Source organism: Numida meleagris, chromosome 9 (assembly GCF_002078875.1).
Source record: "Numida meleagris isolate 19003 breed g44 Domestic line chromosome 9, NumMel1.0, whole genome shotgun sequence".
NCBI lineage: Eukaryota > Metazoa > Chordata > Aves > Galliformes > Numididae > Numida > Numida meleagris.
Genome location: NC_034417.1, coordinates 19053027 through 19077326, shown reverse-complemented (window position 1 = coordinate 19077326; position 24300 = coordinate 19053027). Strand labels below are relative to the sequence as shown.

At 52.9% G+C, this 24300-nt stretch overlaps 1 protein-coding gene across 5 annotated transcripts in view; it reads right to left on the bottom strand.

Moving 5' to 3' along the window:
* Window positions 304-24300, bottom strand: part of GLCE (glucuronic acid epimerase) — a 37003-nt gene continuing 13006 nt past the window's right edge. For 2 of the 5 annotated variants that reach the window (XM_021407050.1, XM_021407052.1), the window contains 3 exons: window positions 9125-9684; window positions 6110-6355; window positions 304-3985 (listed from right to left, as the gene is read on the bottom strand). In XM_021407050.1, the coding sequence (XP_021262725.1) occupies window positions 2961-3985; window positions 6110-6355; window positions 9125-9684 (1831 nt within the window). In that variant the 3' untranslated portion in view covers window positions 304-2960. Of the gene's footprint in view, window positions 3986-6109; window positions 6356-9124; window positions 9685-11368; window positions 13611-15579; window positions 24277-24300 lie in introns of those variants that run through there. The other 3 variants (XM_021407051.1, XM_021407053.1, XM_021407054.1) reach the window with 3 other exon arrangements.

Here is a 24300-nt window from a genome sequence, read left to right as displayed (position 1 = left end):
CGGGGGGACCCCGGCAGCTCCGCTCTGTGCATTTCCAGGACCCCAGCTCCGCTTTTGGGGAGTCCTGGTGACAGGGCGTGTGCTGGAACTGCTGGAGCAAAGCCTCTGTCACCTTATTTTGAAACAAAACCCTTCCAAATTCCCCAAAAGGAGACGCTTCCAAAGCCATCAGGACCATGGGTTGACGGCTGGGCGATGCGTTGGGGTTGGGCTTGGTCACCTCAGTGGTCATTTCCAGCCTTAACGAGCTGCAGCCACAGGGAGGGGGGAAGGCACCGACCGAAATAACACAAGCACTCAACGTTTACCTTAAGATAAAAAAAAAAAAAAAAACCTTTATTTTACAATCTTATAAAGCAGCTTTACATGAAGCACAAACATTGATCCATTTACTTTGTATATAAACATAGTAGAACCTTTCCCTCTGCAAAAAGTCACGTCTCGCCGTATATAAAACTAACATGTGCACATTGTGCTTAAACTGCAAAGTCTGTACAGCTTTACAAAGGACCACCCTTTACAAGAGCATCCTGTAAACAATTTATTGCATATTTAACACATGGTGTATACCCCACATGTAAAAAAAAAAATGTAGAAAAAATAAAGTACAAGTACAAGGTGAAGGAAAATAGCAGCTTTCGGTGAATGTCTTGCACAACGGCTGAGAAAACAGCACGGCCACACGCGTACGCTTGTGCTTGTGTGTCGCTGGCGTGCGTGCACCACGCCTCCAATGAGGTCTATGTACAGCGAGCCTCACGGGAAGGTTGAGCAGACCTTAGCCCCTAAGACCTTGGTCGTGTTGACCACTGAAAAAGCGCGGGGATAAAAGCTGAGTGGCTTCAGCGAAGCGATGGGCACCGGTGTCCAACCACCCTCTCCCAGCGCACAGCTCTGTTTGGAAAACACAATCCCAAGAGGAACCCTCGCACCAGCTCCCTTCGGCTCCACGGCCCCCGGGCCAACAGAGGGCGGGGGGGGGGGGGGTTAAGGACGCGGTGCGCCCAGCGCGGTGGCATTGCCACGAATGCTCCGGGGCTGACCCACCCGGACGCGACCGTCACTGCCATGAGCAACCCGATATTAAAAACAAGAAGAAAAGAAATAAAATTATAATAGAAAAAAAGAGGACACGGTGGCCTCGGTAAGGCACCGGCACCGCCGCGGAGCAGCGCCCTGGAAGTCTCTCTTGGTTCCCCAGATCCCAAATGGGCAAAAGACGGAGGGGACGAGCGGGGGGAGATGCTTCTGCTTGCAGTGAGGACCGGTCGCTGGAAGGAAGCACGTTGTTTGGGTTGTTTTTTTTTCTGTGCACGCACGTAAAAGGAAAAAAAAAAAAAAAAGACAAAAAAAACCCCACACTAAAAATAAAAATCACCTCTGCTAACTTTGGTATTGAGATTTCTCCTGCGACATCCGCTTTTCGCGCTCACTGGTATGATCCCAGTGCACGCGTTTGCAGAGATCAAGCCATTACAAACGCGCTTCGAATATCTGCAAAAAGAGAGAAAGCATTACAAAAAAAAAAAAAAGAAAGAAAGAAAAGCAAAGAAAAACCAAGGCGCACGCCGTCCTCGTGCCCAGCCTCCCCGTGGCCTGAACCAGCTCTGTCCTCCGTAGGAGCGCCCGAAGCCGAAGCAAACCTCCACCCAGGGTGCACCATGGGATCCTTGGCAAAACGCCGCGGCGATCCGTGAGCGCAGCACGCCGGGACACGTCGGGAGCATTCGTGCCTGGGATGGCAGAGTGAAGCCCAGCATGCCTGCACAGAGCTGACGAGCCGGTGTTTGCAGCGCTACCAAACCCAACCGTTCCCATCCGATGATGCCACCAGTCGCTTTCACCCTTCTGGATCCACCAGAACCCTCCGTGCTGCGAAGGCAGGACCCTGGTGGGGGTATGGGCTCACGAAGACGAGACGCAGACTGCCTGCTTCTCGGTGTGACGCCGGCACAGTGGAAGCGTTGGGATTCTGTTTGGTGACTGCACAGACCACGGCATCAAGTGGCAGAGGCCGAGCGCTGCTAAAGCACAGACGGAGCTGGAGAGCCCAATGGGCTGACTGTCATTTTTCAAGTGCTGGATCTCCGGAAGCAGGTTAAAAATGAAAATCCCCATCGGACATCGCTCACCGTTTCCCATTAAGTTTCCCGCGCGCTCCTCGAAACGAGCTCCACGCCGCACCTGGGAACTGAACGCAGCTCTCCGACAGAACGAAGTGGCCCACGCTGACAGAAACCTCTCAGATGTGATGAAAAAATACAGAACAGAACATCGGGCTCCACGAGAAGAGACTCCAGCGGCCGGGGGGGGGACGTGCCGCCAGCACACGGCGTGCGCCTGGCTCCCAGGAGAGGGCACCGACTTGTGCTTACGTGGTGCGACACGAAGCCACACGGCTACAGGATCTCCAGACAGAGAATTGAAAAGAGCGTGTCACCCCAGGGAAAGAATCCGTACAGAAAGGAACACCTCGAAAAAGCTACGCTGTCCACTACCCAGGCTACAAGGAAATACACGTTTACGGCATCACACCACACCACCGGCGACGCTGCTCCAACATACACACAAATAGCTCCATTTTAAAAGAGGCCACGTACTAACTTTTCAGGCAAGTGCTGGACTTTAGAGAGCTGTATGGCTTCCGTCAATGTTTTCCTGCAGAAAGGAAAAAGAAAATCGTCCCCCAGCTCAGAGCACAGACGGGTTTTGCTTCGTGCAGGTCACGTCACGGTGGAGCGCTACGGACAGCGAGCGAGCTGCAGTCCCCCATTCCTGCCCATCAGACCCAAAGATTTTCACACTGGAATGCAATTATTTCAGGAGATCAGTTTTAAGGATCACTTCTTTGAAACGGTCCGTACAAATTTAGGATGCAACCTTTTCAAGCGTCCCCCCCGCCGAGCTCCGGGAGCCCGAACCTTCGCCGCCAGCAGGCACGAGGGCTTTGGTTGTCAGCTCTAGTTGTGCTTTGCCCTGCCGCCCCGCAGGTAGCTCTTCCACCTCCTGACAAACTCTTTGAAAATCGGGGCCTCGTCGATGGTGCTGAGCAGCTGGAGCTGGTTGATGTGGGTGGTGTGGTAGTCCCAGCGCGCCAGGTTGGGAGCGGTGCCCAACATGAAGTGCCGCAGGTCGTAGATGGTCCCGGAGCCGGTGTCGTAGAGCGGCAGCATGGCCTTCAGGGACTCCATGCCGCGCTCGTACAGCAGCCGTGCCTCCTTGCCCAGCTTCTCCCCGGCGGTCTCCTTCAGGTCGTAGAGCCCGATGAGCGAGTACATGAAGCCGTTGAGCACGAAGGAGCTGGGCGAGGTGGGGTACTCCTCGTACCAGTCGTGCCTGTTCATGAACACGGCCTTCACGCCGTGCTGCTCCGACGGCAGCTTGTAGGGCGCGGTGGCCCGCAGCGCGGCGCTGAGGAAGGCGTGCTCCTTGGTCAGCAGGTAGGCCCGCACCAGCGTGGAGATGGCCTGGCCCTGCGCCATGGCCGAGTACCAGCCCGGGTCCAAGGACTTGAAGCCTTCCCCCAGCTTCCTGGTCACCATGATGGGCCAGCCGCCCCGCTCGTCCTGGTTCCTCACCAGCCAGTTGCTCGCCGCGAAGAAAGCCGCCATGTGGGCGGTGGCCGATATGGTGACGTTGTCGAGGAAGCCTTTCCCCTTCGCGATCAGCCTCACCACCTTCTTGGGCATTATTTTGGTCTGCTTGACGGCCTTGGTGTTGGACAGCCCCACGCCCTTACGCAGGTCGGTCACCAGGTCCCTCGTGACGGTGCTCCAGCTGGTGCGGGCCCCGATGCCGTAGTAGATGTCGCGCTCCCTGAAGGCGATGAGCTGCGTGTTGGAGACGTAGTGCACGGTGAAGAGCTGGTTCTTCTCCGTGGTCTCCAGCACCACGGAAATGCTCCCGTTCGTTACGAACTTGAGATCGAAAGAAATAATGAAATCTCTGGCGTTGCCGAGCTGCAGGGAGACGCCCTCGGTGCTCTCTGCAAAACAAACAAACAACAATTCTTCAGCGGGAAAGCGCTCGTTTCCTTAACGATATCTAAGACACAGAGGCAACCAGACAAAATCCAAATGCTTTTAGGCGAGCCGATCAATAATTCACACGGCCTCTTCTTTCTGTCCATGTATTATTTAATTAAGCATAAAAGTGAAGCCACGAGCGACGGCTGAGGCGGGGAGCACCCCACAGCAGCACGCTCTGCCCGGCACTGAGTGCGGCCCAGCCGGCCATGCCCACATCCCCCAGTGCCACATCCCCGCAGAATATAGAAAGAAGAACACGGGAGAAGCATTTATTAAACTCTCAGTTGGCAAAATGCAGTTTAATTTGAAAAATAACAATTAAAGAAAGCTCCCAGGCAGCGGCACCTAACGCAACAGCACCTAACGCAGCCCCGGGTTCTCTCTCAGGCCAGATGTTGAAATGAAAAATCAACTCCTCCCCCAAAAAGCCTCCACCAGAAGATCAAAGGGCTAATTAGTCTCTAATGCTGCGTGTAAATCCTGCAGCTTCGAGGGCACGGAGGGATGACTGACACTTCAAGGCAGTTGTCTCAAATTAACAGCTTTTCATAGAATAAAACCCTCCCATGGAAGACAATTGTTTCCCTTCTGCTACACCTCGATGTGTGAAATATCCCATGAATGTGCAAGCAGAGGGCTGTGGCCACCAGCAGTGGCTTTCCCATCTCCCACCTGCTCCCATTGCATTTTGCATCACAGCCACTTCTGCACCATGCATTGTGGGTGCCTCTGTGCTGTGCCCTGAATGTCCACGTAAATAACTGCTTGTGCCATAACAAAGCGAATTAGAACATTATAACAGAGGGGAAAAGGAGTTTGAAGAAGCAAAGGAAACCTAAAGGCTGCTCGTCCTTCCTACAGCCTGTAAGGCCGTTCCTTACGGCCACCTCACAGGAGTGGATGCAGGCCTTCAGCCCTGCACATCACTCTGCCATCAATAAAGGATGAGGAGGGAGCACACAGCAGATCTCTGAGCCTTCCCTCTCCCCGTATTTCTCTACTACAAAGACATGAGAGCGTTCGGCAGCTTTTCCCTGGAGGCCCGGGCCTAAGGTGCCAACCGAAAATTACTTCACTGTCCTTTTAAGTAATGGACTCATTAATTCTAATGGGTATTGATTGAAGAAAAATACATTACGTCCTTATTAACGAGCCTGTCCGAGCACGAAGGAAACTCCTGCAGGAAAGAACCCACTTCTCAAAATAAACCTCTGCTCAGTACGGAGCAGAACATGGGAAAGTCAAGCGGGCAACAGAAGGCAGGTGGTGAGCAATGGGCAGCGAGGGCCCACTCAGCCCCACAGAGCTGGGGCCGTGGGGCCGTGGTGGGCCACCTCTGTGGGCCCAGTGGCAGCAGCACTGCAGCCTGGCAATGCCACCGACACCGGGAGCCGCTGGAGGGGCTCTTGGTGCCTGTCTGTCCATAAGGGGTTTTCCTTTCCTCCCTTAGAAAAATATTCATCCCCTATATACAGTCACTCCAACACAGAAGCTGATCTAGTTATCCTGAGAGAGGGCAGAGAGCCCCAAAACCCACCCCTAACAGCCCGCAAACGCAGCGCTCCCTCTCGCGGCCTCATTAAGGCAACCCAGTTAAACCAGAACGAGGCCTGCACGGCCCTCAAACTCTGCAAAAACAGCGGCATCCCAGCGAAGAGAGACGCAGGGTCCCAGCAGCAGTCCTGCGTGAGACGACTGCTCAGGCTGGAAAGTGCCCCTCTGTCATCTCGTGCCGTTCCCAGCTTCGCAGCTGGCTGCAGTGCTGCGCTTCCATTTCGGGACAGAAGCAAACAGGCTCGGGAAACGCGAGCGCAGCTGCCCTGCTGAGCTGCACCGCCCTCCCTGAGCACACCGCCACGTTTTCTCATTAACCTAAGGACGTTTCAAAGAGCAGCGATGGAGAGAAAACAGCAGGAAAAGAAACGTGCAGGAACTCGATGACGTTCTGGGGTGAGGTCTTAAGGACGGAAAGCCACTCTGCACAAAGAAAACCAGGGGAACCGGGAGGAGGAGAGCCCCCCGCTACCCCCTGAGCCAGCTAACAGCCACGGCACAGCCGCTGTTTGCCTGTGATAACCCACCTGGAGCAGCAAACTGCTTCACACTGGTGAACTTGGCTTTATCGGGCACCGTGGAAAGGGAGCAGCCCTTGGGCACGGTCCACTCGGCGGCCCTGCCGCCCCTGTCCTTGTCCTCGGCCGTTTCGTACACCTCGACGTGCGGGGGCTTCTCCGTCAGGTTTTTGCTGTAGTGACTCAACCCGTACTGAGCGATCTGGATGGGATAGAAGTAGCCCTGAGGTCCCCACTGCGTGGATAAGGGCACGCCTAGGAGAGAAGGAACAGCGTGAGCCTTTCATCGGCACGCGCTCACACGCGAGCGTTCGCGGCGCTGCGCACAACCCTCCCCACTCCTCCCCCACCACCCATGATGTTAACAGGCTTCGCCGTCAGCTGGACTCCAGGAAAGTCCCATTCACGGAATGAATTGTCCCCACTGACACTGGGATGCATCAGAAGCGATTGCAGGGGAAGGGCAGAGCAGTCCTCATGGCAGCCCTCCATGCCCTCCCATCTGACCATGTCCTGACGCATCACACCGATGGTAACGTGCATTTAAAATGCCCTAACAGATTTCCCTCCCCAATCCTGGAGACCGCTCAGCCCCCAGACAACACTCGGTGTAACACAATCCCTTTAACGCCGCATACGTCTTTCCAAATTAAACATGAATGCTGGATTGTGGTTCGAGCCACTTGGTGCTAAAGGAGGAACCTCCCAACCCCGAGCTGCAGCATTTACCTCGGCTGGGATGTGCCACGTAACCCGGCCACACGCCTCCAGAACAAGGCAAACGCACAACGCTCAGGATAGAACAGAGAAAAGCAGGATTCCCCCAAAGCCCTGCATCTTGTTTGGAGCCAGTTCCCAACTGCAATGTACGAATCCAAAGCGGGAACACATCGCCGTGACCCTCTTGCAGCACACTGAGCACTGCAAGCTTTCGTGCGCACGGATGAAGAGAAAAAGGAAGATGCAAACAAACAAGCTGGCATTCGCACCGCTCTCCCCTTCGGCAATGTCAAGCTCAGAAACTAATTTTGCCTGAAACCCAGTGCAGTGAAAATATTGCTTGAACTCGATGGGGAAAGATAAATTTTCGTACGTATTTCTGTGCTTCGCGTTACTAATAAATATCACTGATGGGGATGGGATGGTTTACTGCTGCCTGAAGAGAAAACCATTGGTGGAAATATTTGAGCCTTGTGTGCTGTCTCTGCTCCTGGAAGCCAGCTCGCTCATTAGCGCTAAGCATCTGCAGTTAAAGGGTGCAGTCGTTGAGACTGAAAGATGCAAAAAAAAGGAATCTGCTGGAAGAGCTTCACTTGAAATTTATACAAGATGACAAGATTAAATTCTCCAGGTCATGGGACATAACAACGCGTTAACCTTGCAGAAAGGGAGAAGGTGAACATACAGCACGAGGGCTTCAACACGCAACAACGTGAGCGTTCCCAGGGCTGGAACCACGCGAGGCAGGAGCTGAACCTGGCTGACAGTGTTTGAATACTCCAGCTCCTCCTCTGCAACCATTTCTCAGCCCTGTTTGCTGGCTGCTGCTAACCGCTGCCATTCCAGCAGCCAGGCCCTGGCACCGCGTTTCACAAGGACGGCTCTTAAATCACTTCTGCAAAAAAAAAAGCAAGGCCAATAGAGGAATAACCAAACAGTCAGGTGCAAAACGTGCCCGTTTCCTGAGCCGTATTCAGCCATCAATTACTGCAGAGAGAGGAAAGGAAACCCCCTCCCCAGCCTCAGCACCCAGAGGACGCGCAGCTACTGCGATGCGCTCACACCTTTGGTAACAAAGATGTTCCAGGAGGGCTCTGCCTACGTCCTGCTCCCAGCGTACATACTCACGCCCCAAAAACAAGTGTAGGGAAAGTCCAGCACTTGAACTGAGAGAAGTTGGCCCTTTTAATGCCCCAGCATCACAGCGTATCACCTCCACCCAAAGGTCTGTGAGCCAGACGGACGTGCACAGGGCCCTGTGCGTTTGTGGATGTGAACCCTGTGCAGACAAACTAATTGCATGGCACGGCAGCTTTCTGCAGGGACCGCCAGGGGAAGAGCCCGCATCAACACAGCACAGACTGCCCATCACTGAGATGTGTGAAAATGAATATGTTCCGGTCCTTCAGTGAAAGCTGGTCTTCAATTTACAATGGGTCACAGTGTCACATTCTATAATAGTTTTGTCCTTTTTTAAATCATTGGATTTTTTTTAATTTGAAACCCAATCAGAACTTCCTGAGACTAAATCTTAGCCAAGACATGGGAGGACCTTGCCTCCCAACACCTGCATAGTTTAGCCAGGAGCTCCAACTGGAGAAGTTCACCTGTGCCACAGTAGGATGTGGAGAGGGCACTGTCCCACATGCAGTTCTCCCTACAGGCAGTTCCCATACCCCTAACCCCCAGAGGCTGCAAGGGGAGGGGCTTGGACAAGAGCTAACCCCATGCCACACCACTGAGCCAAACAGCATCAGCTTTTCAGAGCAGCACGAAGGGATGGCTCCACCAGTGGAACTGGAGCACTGCTCCGGGCACATGAGGAAAGAGGATTTGTTAAAGCACCAGGAGCACAAAGACAAAAACCCAAGTGGTGAGCAGCAGGGCAGTGTCACACACAGCGAGATGGGGCCTGGTGCTGCACCCGTGCCCGTGGGGAAGCGGAGTCTCCTCGGGAAGCAGGGCCAGCCCCGTTGGTGTGCTGCTTTGTTGGCTTGTGTGATGGATCGTTTGGCTCCATGGCGGACACGGCAAGTGGAAATGGCCATGCCAACACCCAACAGCAGCGCTGCAAATGAGAACCCCATCCCAGCCCCAGGAGATGGCTGCAATCAGTAGAACCAGCGGCACAGGAAGGAAACACAGCAAAACTCGGTGTGATGCTGGAGCTTGCACCAGATTTCTCAGAGTCGATGGATTTTCATCCACGCTGTCGTGACAAAATTAGGAGCATTCTGCATCTCTAACGACAACAGCAAATTTTAGGAAGCATTTCAACTGAAAAGGAAAACGCGGAGCACAAACCTTCAACACCACTTATGCACTTCACTCTGTCTCGAACCTCTACGTTGTAGCCCTCGAAGGACATAAAGACCCCGTCCGGGTGGTAAGGTGCTCTCTGTGTGTATACTTTGGAGTAGCTATGAGAGAATTCAAACCTGTCATAACCATCGTACTGAGCAATTTTCCCATAAACCTCAAAGTATTTCTCTACCCAGCTGAACGGCAGGAAGACCTCGCTGCCTTCCCTCCTCCCTTTGATGGTGTGCTCGTCGTTGATCAGACAGTCAATCTCCTCATACTTCAGCCCCGGGGCTTTGTTGAAGCCTCCCACGACGGGGGGAGCCTTCTGCTGCTCCTGGGGCGATGCCTCCTCGCTCTGCTTGGCCATGTCGCGTGCGGGGCCATTGCTGGCGGCGGCAGCGCGGCGCTCGGGGCCACCCGGGCTGCGGGGGAAGGGGCCGGCCCCGTCCGACGAGCATCTGTTCCACAGCAGCACCGTCACCAGCGTGAAGAGAGCGCAGATGATGATCAGAGTCTTGTAGTTGACCCGAGCTGCCAAGCAACGCATATTCACACCATACCTGCAAAACAAAGGGAGAGGGGTTCAGGCAGCGGTGCCTCGCGGGCTTGGTGCTGGAAGTGTTGGTAGAACCATGGGGTTGGGAAAGACCTTCGAGGTCCTCGAGTCCAACCGTTGGACTTCTTGCTTTTGTTTGCTTGTTTGATGGGTAATTTGGGTTTTTTGTTTCTGAGCTTAATGCATCATTGGACGTTCTGAGTCCAATCACCTGTCCCTTAGTGCCACGGCTCCTAAATATACCCAGGGCGGGGACTCCAGCACGTCCCTAAGCAGCACATTCCAGTGCTTGATCAAACTGATAGAAGAATCATGGAATATCCTGAGTTGGAGTGGACCCATGAGGAATGCCAAGTCCAACTCCTGACTCTACGCAGGACAGTCTAGGAGTTAAACCAAGGTAAACTCAGCTAAACCAAGAGCAGTGCCCCAGTGCTCCCTGAGCTCCAGCAGCTCAGAGCCGTGCACGTTGCCCTTGGGTGCAGAACCTTCCCCAACCCCCACCTGACCCCCTCCCTGTTGAGTTTACCCCCATAGCAACCCCCAGACCCCTCCTCCGAGGGCATCACTCAGCCACTCAGAATAACAGAATCCTAAGAGCTGGAAGGGATCTCTGAAGGCCATCTAGTCCAACTCCCTGCAATGCACAGGGACACCACAGCTAGGTCAGGCTGCCCAGGGCCTGATCCAGCCTCGCCTTGGAAGTCTCCAGGGACAGGAGACTTTCCTCTCATCCCCCACATCGTGTTGTACCACCAGGACTGTGCCATCCCATGCTTTCACCATCAACGAGAGGCTGAGCAGCCACCAGGGCATCGCCACAAACCTTCATCATCCGAATGGGAAAACCCTCTGCAGAAAACCACCACCGTGCCCAGAGCAACGAGGGAGGATTTCCAACAGAACAGCCCCCCAGCCAAAGCCTGGCAGCAGTTCACACACTGCTGAAATCGCTTTTTTTTTTATTATTATTTTCAAATGGAAACAATCAGTTATCTCTCCCCAGTTTTATGCCCCTCCACTGTAAGCACCATCTGGTCAGTTAAAATCGGACTTTAAAAGACAAGTGTCTTATTTGCCGACAGCCCGGTTTACTGCGAGCTTTTAGAGAGCATAAATTCATACCTAATTGTATTTTTATGGAAACGCTAGCATAAGAATAAATCCAATTTTCTGCATCAGCAGATAGTTTTCAGCAATGATGCTTTTGGGATGACCTCAACAACGCACGGGGATCATTCAACTTCTAAAAAGAGAATAACACTTCTGACCCCTCCCTATAAAACTCAGCATGAATTAACCCACCTGGATGAGCAGGGGACGGACAGAGGGAAGGGGAACATCACCACCCTGCTTCCCCTGCACCCATTACCCCACGTGCCCGACTCTGTTCTCAAACAGACCCACGTGTTATCCCCCAGCCATGCACAGGCCCTGGCTACGCTGCCTCAAACTGCGCTTAGCTCAGCTTGGTTCTGCTCTGAAAGCAAACATGCAAAACCCCAACTGCAGAGAGGAAGAGGGATGGGGCACGCAGCTTCTGGGACCCCAAATGGGAGATGCTGATGCTCAGCTCCAGCACAGCGTGAGCTTTGGAGACACCGAGCCTTTATGAACTATGGAGGAACTGAAGAGGACTCAGGAAGAAAAGCGGAGTTTTCACAGAGCCCCGCTGCATGAAATCTCACCAGGCACCGCAACATCCAGAGCCACCCGTGCAGGAGAAAGGCTGACTGCGTGGTACATGGAAAGATGGATTTCTTTATTCAGCTGTGGAAGACAGAATTCAGAAGTTCCACGGGAGAAAGAGGTAATTTAAAGCTGCAGAGGGGCTGCGTTAAATTGGCCTATTCCCTCGGTGCTCTCATGAAAAGGATTTCATCATATAATACTTAAAGGATTTCAGGAGCGCAGGATGGGAAAGCATTTTTAAGGCACAAAGGGGGGGGTTGCTTTCTCCTGTTTGCTGATATGAGGGCAGGGGCTGCGTGTCTGCCAAGCTGATCCCCACCCCTTCAGTGACACGGGAACGACGGGTTTGAAAGTGCAAATCCTCCCATGCAGATGTCTGATAAAAACTCCTTTCATTCCTGCACCGCATTCCTCCTTTGGCTCCAGCAGCGCCGCAGGGCGCTCACGGGACCAACTCCACCTCCTGGAGCTGCTCCAATCCCTCTGAAAAACGCTTGTGACAACGAGAACCACCGGGCTAAACAAAAAGAAGCAGGTTTTGCTACGGCTTTGTGACTTCTGCCCGCAGGAAGGACAAACCTCAGCAGTCCCAGCTGCGTGCCCACGAATGGCACGCACACAGCTCCATGCACCGCTCTCAGGGAGAGCAGCTTGCTGGCTGCAAGAGTTCTGAAGCAGCCCCACTTGAAGGCACGGGTCTCTCACCTGCAAAGCTGGATGGAATGTATTCCAAAGAGGAATTTCTCTGAAGCACACATTGCTGTCAGATTTCTGCGTACTCGCAGGAAAACATGTAGAATACAAACTGCTATTTATATATGTAAATATATAATACACCTAGCCTCTTTCTCTCTCTATATAGGGTTATACAGATTAGGGTTAGGCACTGACTCAACCTTCTTTCCTTCTGTCCACCATTGCCTCGCTACCTGCCAGGACTGGACAGCCCCCGCCACACACAGCGCTTCTTCCATTTCCCAACCACCATGACAATACAATTCTTTCCATAAATTGTCCCTGTTTCTTCCACCTGACAGCATCACATTACAGCAGATGCTAGGGCACCCGCTCCCCCTGCAAGGGAGGAGATGGCTGTGACGCTGCCACGCAGACGCCCGTGGAACTCTTCTGACTTTCTGCAATGCTGATTGTGCTCACAGCACCTGCATCCAGCAATGACCTTAACCCAAATCTGACAGCAGCCGAACGTCAGAGCCTTCTCTTCAACTCTTCTCTCACCATTGGCATTTCATTCCTTCCTGGAGAGTTTCAGGGTTGGTTTTTTTTTTTTTGGTTGAAAACACGATGAGGACTCTTTCTTTTTTGGAAAATCCCAAGACGCCAGAGCCAAATTTCCAGCCCGGGAGCTCAGATGCCTTTCCTCCATCGTCACCGTGCTCTGTACAGAGCCCCATACATCTGCCAAATAGGACGGGCCCCGAGCTGGGGTGAGCCGCCCCGGAAGGAAAAAAAGAAATGCAACCAGAAGAATGACATCTAGAACCAGAATAATAATTCCCAGCACAAAAATGATGAAACTGAGTTTCTGCAGGAAGCCCTGGTTTAATTGAAGGGATCATTTAGTTTAATCCCTGGTAAGAGACAGGAGCGGCCGCAGCCCCCAGGCATTGCAGGCTGCTGGCAATGAGCCCCTGCAGAACGCGGAGCAAAGAAGCTGTGCTTCCCTGGAAAGCAGACACCCCCGTCATTCCTCGGCTGCTTGTTCGGTTTTTGTTGCAGGACTTCCCCCAAGCAACCGGCCCATCAGATTACAAGCTGTTTTAAGAGGTCCTTTCTTGCATATTGTCCCACCCCAAAGCAGCACTGCTTGTCTGCATGGCTCACACAGGGAGCAGGAATGGCTTTAACCTGCGCAAGCACACCGGACAGCCACGTGCTGCACGCACCTATCTTACTTCCCAAAGAGTGAGAAAATAACTTGCTTCTTATTTCTGGCAGGAAGCCCTCCCTTCCACTGCCCAGCATTGCACAACGTAATTCCTCCTCCTGCACGAAGCTCCTAGGGGAAGGCTGGGTGTGCCAAGGGCAGGTGGGCATGCAGCCCTGACTTCTATTTCTGCTCATGCTGGACGGACAGCATTTAACAAACGGGACCGGCGAGCTTGGAGCCGCCAGCCCAGCCCCGCAGGAGCTGAGGAAGGCTCGGAAAAACAAACCCTGAGGCGACTTCCCCAGCCCACGTTGCTGGCAGTGGTTTAGGGCACTCCCATGAAATTCTCCATGCTCACACAAGGATCAGAAGGAGCCAGGCTGCGGAGGTCTGGGACACGCGGTGCTGCTCCCAGCGAGGAGCGGAGCTCCTGCTCCACTGCGATAAGCCACCTCCTGCCTTTGAAGCCTCTATGTCAGACTGAGCTGCTGAGAACAGAGAGAAAAAAACGTGAACAGAACCGCCAACCTGAGACACGTTCAACCCAGTGTTTCACAAAGAGACAGCAGGACTTCAATATGTGCCCCGATCTAACAGCGTACCCGGCCACGCACAAGGTTCCCACTGTTTGTTCTTCTCCCATTTCCTGTAATGAGATGCTATTTAGTTTTGCCGTTGGATGACTCTGGTGTTATATAACAAAAAATAAATAAAGAACTCGGGACTTGTTTTTAGTAACTGCGGAAAACGGTCCCGTCAAAACTTCTGACCCTTTGCCAAAGCCTTCTCCTGTCTGATGAGATGCTGATGAAAGGCTCCAATTTCTGACAGCTCTGCCCTTCCATTGGTTCCTCAGCACAGATCTGCTGTCTGATGCTCGCTGCATTGCTGGGCAGGAAGGATCTAGCGTACAGAGAGAGGAAGCTGCAGCCAGAAGTCCATTCCACAGCTTCCCAGTGCAACCAGAGCCTAAGAGAGCTTTATTCGCACCAACACGCCCATGAAGCACCAGGAGGAATGCCCACTGCTGTGCAGCAGCACTTCAAAAAGGCACGGCACCTACAGCTACCCACGGGATCGTTTAGTAGGAACTGAGATTTGCATCTCATTTCAGCATCAGCTGCACTCGTGATAGGGCTTTGTTTGATCGTGGTGGTGGTTTGGTTGTGTTTTTTGGGAGTCTTGCTGTGGGCACAATCCACAGCACAATCCCGGCGCATCAAAATCTGCTCATGCTTCTCATCCCGTGCAGCCAGCGCGGGTCTTCCTTCTTAACCCCTGCACACACTGCTCTCTTTGAAGGGCATTTATCAGCCTGTACTAATTGAAAATCAACTGCAGCTCCAAGTATAATTGCAATCTGAAGCGTGCACCAAGGAAACAAATGAGCGCTGAGGACGGCGGGCAGGCGCCCACCCGCACTGCCAACAACACGCTCGGCGGCGTTTCTTTGCACATTGCTCTGTGTGCATTGGCTTGGCCAGTCCCCAGCACATGAAACAGCCCTTGCCCATCAGAGGACCACCAAGGTGCCTTTGTTCTTCCAGTAAACGTGCCATAGAGCACTGCTAAAAACCCCGGTGCAGTGCCTGGTGTGCGCCACGCAATGCCTTACCGGGGCGTGCAGTTCGGAGGGAGTGCTGCGGTAATTATCAGCCCATGCATCGTACAGCCTAATCCACCTCCTTGCTTTCCAGATGGATTAAGCTATTAAACCCCTCGCTCACGGCACAAGTAACAACTGCAAGATCTAGCTGCTGCTCGCAGAGGCATTGCAGTGCCTCTTTCCGAGCTATCAAGTGTTGCACTGTTACCACGCAGATTAACGGAGCACAGGATAGCACCGTTTCATCAGTGCCCTTACATTCAGGCTTTGGGAGCAATGCGAGATCCAACGCCAGAACACACAGGTGAGGTCCTTTCCTTACACCTGCCCCAGCGTAAGGGGCACGGTGCGTGGATGGTGGGAGCCCCCAGCCCTGGTGCCAACCTGCGCACTGCGTGCAGGCTGCTGCAATCCTCAGCCAGCCCGAGTAGTGCAAGAGGCTCAGAGCGTAGCTCCACCACTTGTTGACTACATTAATAAGCCACATGGTTTTACCTGAGCACCAATCCTGCCTTGATTAACACAATTTTGCCCCCCCCTCCCCCATATCAGCCTCCATAATACCTCCACCTCCAGCCCTGCAGCCTCCATCCAGGTCACGCCTACCCATCACTGCTGGCAGCCACTGCACCATCCCATCAGCTCCTAAAAAAGATGCATTTTACACCAAAGACAAAGAGCAGCAACACGTTAAATGAGCACAAACCCACCTCTGCTCTGCAGCACAGCTCATGCGTTCTGCCCGTGCCGGGCCCGCGCGGCAGCAGCTGCCCTTTCCCAGCAGATCAGCATCTGAGCACAAAAGGGATTTGGGGGCAGAAGTTATTTTAAGTGATCGGTGGAGTCAGTGCGATGCGGAACAGTCAGCAGCTGCGATTCTCACAGCACGGCACGTCCCAGCACCCGTGTGCGAGCTCTGCAGTGCAGAATCGCTATGAAGAAGTGTTCAAGTCTGAAGAATACACACGGGTTCTGAGCAGCACCAGGCCTGAAGGACGGGTGCGCTGATGTACACCCTCAGACAGCTTTGCTGACGGAAGCCTGCCATCAGCCACAAGAACCTTTATCTCGAAGGTGGCAACGCGTTAAGGCAGAGTCAAGGAGCAGCCAAACCAGAATGAAAGGGAAGGACAGGGCAGCTGCAGCATCACAGCGTACAGCACACGCTTCCTAAACGGACAGATGACATCCAGCCACGCGCCCAGCTGAACGCAGGGATGTCCCAGCAGCAGGGGACAGGGGCACACGGAGCTGGTGCAAGGGGAACTCCTCCCTGGGAGCTTGGCCTGGTGTCAGCTGCAATGAGCTGGGCGGGAAGTCACCCGGACCCCTTACACATTCACCTGTCTCTACTACAAACCCACGAGGAGGGAACTAAAACACAAAGCCTGAAGCTTTGCTCTCCTCGCTTTGAAGAAGTGAGGGCAACATCAAAACCATGAGATCCTCTGTCAGCCCCAAAGAGCGGCCTGGCTGCTACAGGAGAGCACCGCCGCTGCTTCCATCAGCAATGCGTCCTCACTGCAAATCGACGGCAAAACGCAGAGGTTAGGATCAAAATGAGAGTATTCACCATCATCTCACATCTTCCCAGCGCTGCTCCTGGCTTATCAGGGACGTCTGAATGTCATCTCACACAATCCCATGAACATCAGCAGCACGTTCCGCAGCTCCAGTCGTCCCACACAACACCTTTCTGGGACTGGGACACCGCAGCTGGAAGTACCACGGGGACCCGGGTTTACTTTCCCATCAGCACTGCACAAACAACAGAGCCACGGAGCAGAGAGATGCAGGCACTTCTGCTGCCAGCTCATGACAATGCCTACAAGAATTCAGCACAGAGCGTGCTCCAAACGACAGCTCAGACATCTGGCAAGGATTTGGCATGCCTGCTTGCATGCAGCATCCCCATGCACCGCTCCAAAGAGCTCTCCTTGGAGCTCAGGCTCCTGCAAACTCCAAACCCGCTGCTTTGCTGCGCTGTTTGCTATCAGCACGAACCATTCACACTCCTACGTATTTCAAAGGTACTTTGCTGCTTCTTTCCCCGTGCAAAAAGCGAAGGTTAAGGAGCACAGTGCTTTATAGCAGATAAATAAAACATGCTTTAAGTCACAGGACCTGGCTAAAAGTGCCCTGTTTTAACTGCATGGCAAATGCCAGCACGGTGCACAGACAGTTCCTCGGGCAGAGCTACCGATGGCAGCTGCTGAATTAAAGGCTGCAGCAAAATTAACCCCTTCCAAAGGGAATGACCTACACAACAACAAGCACTGGAAAACTTCAATAAAGAGAAATTCCCAGGAAGCTTCTGAAGCTCAGACTGCAATTGCTTTCCCGGTACCTTCCCAGTGTTCCCATGCTGTCCCATAGGAGCAGGCACAGGTCCCTCATTCTAGGGCCAGCCCCCCCCAGACATGTACTATGCATGGGGCCACAGGTCTCCAAGCCCATAGCTCTGAACCCTCCAGCTCGACCTGTCCCCAGAGCTTGTGTTCAGACTGCCACTAACCCCAGCCCATGTGCTTGCAAACCTTCTGGCTCCAGGATTTTTCAGGCAGCCCAGCACTGGTACGGGGAGCCCAAGCTATTGCACAGATGCTGCTTTCATTGAAGCTCACAGCAAAGGCAGTGCCAGCTTCTATGCACTGCACACAGTAACTTCAGTTCTGGTTTCCGGAATGCAGCTCACGAATGCAGAGAGCATGTAATAAGGCATAAGAGAGAGAGATCCTTTTAGTTACTTTTTTTTTTTTTTTAAATCCTTTCTACTTCAGCTCCTTAGAAGAGCTGATGAAAAAAAAAGGAGGGCAGAGTAAAATTAGAAGTGATATAAAAGCGAGCTGAAAGGCGCTCGATAGCAAACTGCTCCAGCTGCGAGTCATCCCGCACAGCGCTGACAGCCACGGGTTTATTTGCATTATTTAATACCGAAGGTGATTGCTGTTAAACAGCCACCACACACACACACAGAAATCAGCAGCAAAGGGAAAGGTCAGAACAACTGCTGAGAGGAGATAAAGCACTTCCAGAGGAGCCCTGTCCTTAGAAGGAGCAGCTCAGGGAGCACCGCCGACCGCTGCATGGGGAGAGGTGCAGCATCGCTGCGCACTGCTGCTGTGCTCTGCTGAGTTCTGAGATTCCAGTTCAGCACGGACTGCTGGTTGGTTTTGTTGTTTTGGGGATGGACCGTTTTACCTCATTTCCTGGAGAGGGTGGTTTAATTCCAACCCAGCCTAACGGGCCGTGGCTTTGCTCCATCCTGCCGCCTTCTCAGAATCCCACTCACCATCCAAGATCAGCGGCTTCTCCGTGGGCTCGCACAGTCCCTCTCATCACAGCATCACTCTGCGCAGTAACCAGAACTGGACCAGCTGAGTTACAGCAATAAATGTGGTTCTTAAACCCCAGAAATCACAGGTTACGCAGATATCCCAGCGGCGCCGTTCCTGCTGATGAGCCTGCTAGCCGCCAGCCTTTGGAACCAGCCAGTGGACAGAAGACATCCCGACCACAATTTCTTACATCCAAGCGAGGAGAGGCTTCATGAAGAGACAGCATTCTGCTCCAAAAGCGGATTTGCAGTCGATGCTAACCCAGAGGAGCCATCTGCAGACCTGTTGGTCCGCTCCACAAAACAGACACCGGCTGCTCTTCCTGCTGTAATGCACCAAACTCACATCCTCTAACAAGACCCTCAGCATTTCTCCCAAACTCCTACAAACTTACAGAACAGAAAGCTGCAACCCAACCTTACTGCTCTCCACAACATAACCTCTCTGCACTTCTGCTCAGGCTCAGAGCCCTTCAGAGACAACTGGAGCTGCTCTCTGCAGCAGCATCACCAAACACACACCACGGAGGTGGACAGAAGCCTGGGAACGCTGCCTCACTCAAGGCTGCTCTCCCCTCCCCAGGCAGGCAGCAGCTTTGAGAGCCACACTGTGGAACAACCCCCCCAGGGAAGCAGTGTGCCTCCCCAGCCTTTGCCTCCTCAGCCCCATTTTCTGCTGGCCTTGCAGCGTGCAATGCAAGGGGCAGCGCTGCGGGAGCCCCCGGGGGGAGCACAACATGCATGGCCTCGCTCCAGCCCCGCAGCCCGTGGCCTTCTCCTTCTGCTCGCTCCTCACATCCCATTTTACACCGTTAACCCACGGGCGCTTTGCCGTAGATGTCAGGAAGAACTCGCTTTCTCTCCCGGCTTGCACGTGTTTACCACACGCCCGCAGCTGTCACACCGCATAGAATTTCACTCACCACAAAGCAGCTACGACACAAAGCGAACCGAGACCTTCCCCACACTCAGCTGCTCTCCAAGAGCTCCAGGAGAGGAGCTCTGGCTGGGACAGACCACAGCCAACCCACCTCACATCAGCATCCCCCCGTGCCAGGGATCCGTGCTGGCACACACAGCACCGGGAGAAAAGCACTCTCTTCCAACGCAGGTTAAGTCAGCGCCGCTTCGTACGTTCGTTCCTGTTGCTAAAAGAAATTCCTTTGCTGCTTACCTGTTTTTTCCAAAGCAGCTCCTGCTTTGCAGAAGTAGGAGTTGGGTGGGTTTTTTTTTTTTCCTATTTTAAGCAAACTGCTGTGAAACATCAACAAGCCCAATTCTTCCTCCCCCGCAAAGGCAGGCAGCTATTGGGCTCGTGGAAGCAAGGCAAGGAAGATTTCTTTTAAGAGTATGAAGGAACAAACAAGAAGGATGCAACCAAGTTTGCTATTCTGGGGAGAAGCAAAGCAAACTCGAAGCTCTGAGAGTCCAATTCAATTCAGGACTCCTTCATTACAGAGCGTCTCCAAAACAATCAGCGTATGCAGAAATTCTATTTACAAGCAAAAAGACCACAAAAAGCAAAAGCCTTTCACAATCATTCTGAACATGAACTCAATCCCGAGGACACTCTGATGCTTAGCTACACAGCAGCACACTTGACCTTTCGAGTATGACTTGCAGCAAATTGGGTATGACTCAACTGATGCTTTCTTTTTCCAAAAACACGTGTTTTCCAACGGCAAGAAGTGCTGTCCGGGACCCTGGGGCAGCAAGGCAGCCCACGCAGAGGATGTTCTGCGTAGGCTCTGCGTGACTCTCATCCACTTGCACAGCAAAAGCACAAGTTCCAAACAAGTGCCGCAGCTGAACAGGACAGAGCAGGCCATGGGTCACCCGAGGAGCTCTGCCCGCCTCTCCTCCCACTCTGTTCCACGCACGCAACTAGAGAAATTAAACCTTAATCTGAATTAAGCCTTCTGATCTGGAATATTCTGACACCCTGAGGCTGGAAGCCCCGAGCTGCTCTGCAAACAGGCAGAGGTTCAGTTGTGGTTGAAGATTTGGATAGAGCTTTTGCCAAAACGAAATCACCCTTAACAAAACCTACAAGAAAATGCCACTGTTTACTCGAGGTAAATATATTCAGGATGAAGCCTGCATTCAAGAAGCCTAAGGAAATCTCTGCTCAATGAAGGCTCACTCAGCAGGTTCACTTGCTGAGAAATCATGGACACCTTTGTAGGTCAGATGTCGTACTGAGCTCCAGTGCTAGGAAAGCAAGGGACAGCACTGAAGCAGCCTGAGCTGGCCTCGAAGCCTCACTGAGCACCACGTTGCAAACCACAGTGCTGAGCGGGGGCAGTCAGTGCACGAAGCACGACTGGTCCTGGTTCCACCTGCAGTGCTGGACACCAGAGATGCGGAGCTGCAAAGGGAGGAGCGCTGCATCCACCCGTGTACAAACACAGTGATTGCTTTATAGTGATTGCTTTATAGATGGGTTACGCCTGTCCCACAGTAAGGGCATCCATGTAATGAAAATAAATTAGGAAGGACGTGCCGGGACTGACAACGACGCCACACATCACCATTCATCCTGACCACACAGCATCACGGCAGGCAAAGGAGCTGCTCAGATGAGGACCATTAAATCACCCCCCAGACAGACCTCATCACACCTGGAAGAATGGTTTATGAGCAAAACACCTCCAAGCATCGTCCGGACCTTCCCAACACCTGCTTCGTACACGCTCAGTGTTTGCAGTGGATTTGTGGCTGCGCTGTAGCTGCTTTAAAACGTTGGTGCTATTCATCCCAGGCCCGCCATTCCCAAACACAGCGCTGCCAGCATCACCCTTTCACAAGTGCTTTTCCAACAAGCAACTGGCAGCGGCGTGGCCAAAAATTCCTGCAAACACGCGGCCATCCAGTTAGCAATTAGCACGAACAATAGTTTTGCTGATGATACTTTTTACACCCAAACCCATTCAGCAGCGTGCACTGCAGAGCAGCCTGCGCACACACAGAGCGGCACGGCTCACCGCGCGTGAGCGGCTTTGCTAAACATCTAAATAAAAGGAACTCTCAGAGTAGACACCTTAAGCTAAACTAGAAGCATCAACTATTCTGTGCATGCATGCACAGGCATAAGAGCACCGTGAGCATTTAGCACCACTGGAGAGTATTTGCTTGGGAGCAAGATGCCATTAGCAATGCTGCTGGGGAGTGCTGATGCCACAGGCAGTGCATGGAGAGGTGAGAGGCTGCACCCTCCTGCTGGAGGGCTGTGGGCTGCACGGAGGGGCTTGCAGAAGGCAGGGAAACCCAATTAGGGAAAGCAGCAACATCTTTGTCAAGAAAAGCAAGCAATTAAACGTCTCCCACACACGGAAGACGTGTGTTAAAGCTGATTACCGTCCATCGGACAATGTAATTGCGACTCGAACCCAACGTGGCCCCTGTAATTAGTTGGCACTAATGGAAGCCTCCTAATGCAACAAATTACTAAGGTACCTTGCATCGAGGATATGTCCTCATGGTGCCAGGAAGGCAGGCTGCTGCTCCTGTCAGGTCTCATGCACGTTTGGCCAGAGAGAAGATAGATGGATGCCCTCCCTTCTCCCCAACACCAGGGACACCCAGGTGAAGGCATCCTTTCTTCTCCCTTGCGCTGTTCTTATAAGCTCCTTTTGCTCTGTTAGTGCTAAGCCTTCCCATTGCTTGCAGAACTCCAAGACACCCGCAGAGGAGCACACGACATTTCCCAGCCTTCAGCGTGCTGCTGGGCCAGCCTCCCTCCGACTTGCACCATGTGGCAGCGCTCAGAGGCACTCTGCCAAGGCAGGAGGAGGAAGATGGCATCACATTCGCAGTTGCAAAGCGCAGGAGCACTTTTCCAGGCAGCACCTGGTCGCCACTTTCTTCCCTGCGCTCATTTTGGGGCTGATTGCCTGTGGGCTCTAACAGCTGTTGGACAGTTTAATGTCCTGCCTGGCTCTATTTGAGCTGCAGACACCTGCCGAGCTCCTGGGCTGGGTGGCCAAAGCCACGCTCAGGGGATGCTAGATGCTGCCTGCTCCCACCAAACAAGCTGTTCCATCCATGGCAATAGCTTATCTTCTGCTCTTCCCCCCCACGGATTAATTATTAGCGCACCCAGCCTTCCTCCTCCATCGTATTAACGGATTCAATGTCATTTAAAACATATTAAACACAGTGCTACAGCAGCCTTGAATAACTGAATAATTCACAAAGGCAAAATAAGGCCGACGCGAAGCTGGGAGATTTTACAAACATCATTCTTTAACCCACCCTCCCAGTATTTTGTTTTTAAACCGATACCAAATTCGGGGGCAATTATAGCTGATGGAGTTCGAGCAGCAGCAGAATAGCTGTCAGCATCTCCTTCAAAGCACTGCTCGGTCCCAGCCATCACTTGCAGCAGAACAGCATCACGACAGGAGTCAGAACACCCCTGCTCCTTCTCCAGGATTCAAACCAGGCTGCTGCTAAATATGCATAATGCCCAGCCACATTAACACATTAAAGCTTTGCAGATTGCCATCAGTGCTTCTGCTGCTTAATTTCATCCATCCCTCACCATTCACATCCTCAACTACTTTCATCCTAAAAAAAATAATAATAATAATAATAATAATTCACTTTAAATATAAAAAAAAAAACCCTCGTGCTGCTCACATCAGCAGATTGCTAAGCGCATTTAGGAGGATACAGATTTAAAAGCTGGCAGCAAAACTTTATTCCCCTCCTAAGCAGGAGCACGCTCTCCGATTCTGCTGCCTCGACGTGAATAAAAAGCACGCTCTGCCATCAGTGAAGCTGGAGAAGGGCTGGGAAGATGATGAGTTTGACAAGGCAGACAATGCTGGGGCAGACTTGCAGCACACACTGACACACAGGAGAACAAACACTGCAAGCAACCGGCAGAAAACTCCACGAGGGAGCCAGCACAAAGCAGGCCCGGTGCCGTGACACAAAATGGATGCTTGCAGCAAACACCACCTTAACTTCCCAACGTGTTTGTCTGCCCAGTTCAAAATCCATTTGCTGCTCCGGCCTGAGGATTTGCATTGCTAAACGCTCTTTTCTGCTCATTTAAGAGCAGATTTCAAGCGCTCCGTGCTGCACAGCGTAATGCAAGCTGACAGCTCCCAGGCTGGCTGCTCACACACCACGCTCCGGCCAAGCCAGCAGCGAGGGCTGTGACACACCACTCACCAGCACCGCAGATTAATTACTGGGCAGAAGCCTCAAGTTTCCTTCAATCATTGCAAAATGCTTTGAAATCATTCCTCGGCTGCGAAGGAGCTTTTATCTCTCGCCTGTGACACGGGGAGAAATCCCAGGAAGGTTTCCCAGCTCCAATTTGCTTCTTTTGAATCGGGTCTCCCATGGTCGTGCACAGTGAGATGTGTCACTACTGGTGAGGAAACTATCCAAATAAATAAACGAGCAGTCCAAGTGAATAAACAAATTACCACTAAAATTCAACCCGAGGAGAAACTTCTGCTTCTGGAAAGCCAGGAAGGCAGGAAAGCCAAGCTTCAGCTCAACAGCTGTGTTTTGTACAGCCTCCCCAACATCCAGGTGGGCACAACAGGTTAAACCCTGCTCTCCTGTGCTCAGAGCCCGTGCTTGCAGCGTGGCTAATTGCACAAACGCACCAAAGCAGGCAATTAGCATATTTCTCACATAAAGCAGGCAGCCAGGCTGGCAGCACGCAGCCCCGCTCTCACGCATCACCTTCTCCTCAATCATTTACAGCAGTATTTACATACACCGGCACTCAGTCATTGATGGATCCCATGGCAACGGCACCAGGGCCGCCTCCGGTTCCCCTATAGCAGCAACCTGCACCCAGGGCTGCCCCGAAGGGTTCAGAGCCCTCCACACCCCCAGGGTCCCACACAAGGTCCCAAGCCCACTCACCATCCAGACGGAGAGGAGAGGAGCTGTGCAGAGGAGCCCTGGTGCTCAGCAGCAGCACAGCAGCAGCTCGGGGCGGGCTGAGCGCCCGCAGCCAGCACAGCTCGTGCCTCCTGCAGCTGCACGGGGAGGTTTACCCATCGGCAGCACGCTGCCAGCACATCACTGTGCCAGCCCTGTGCCAGCGGATGCACGCACCCACGGA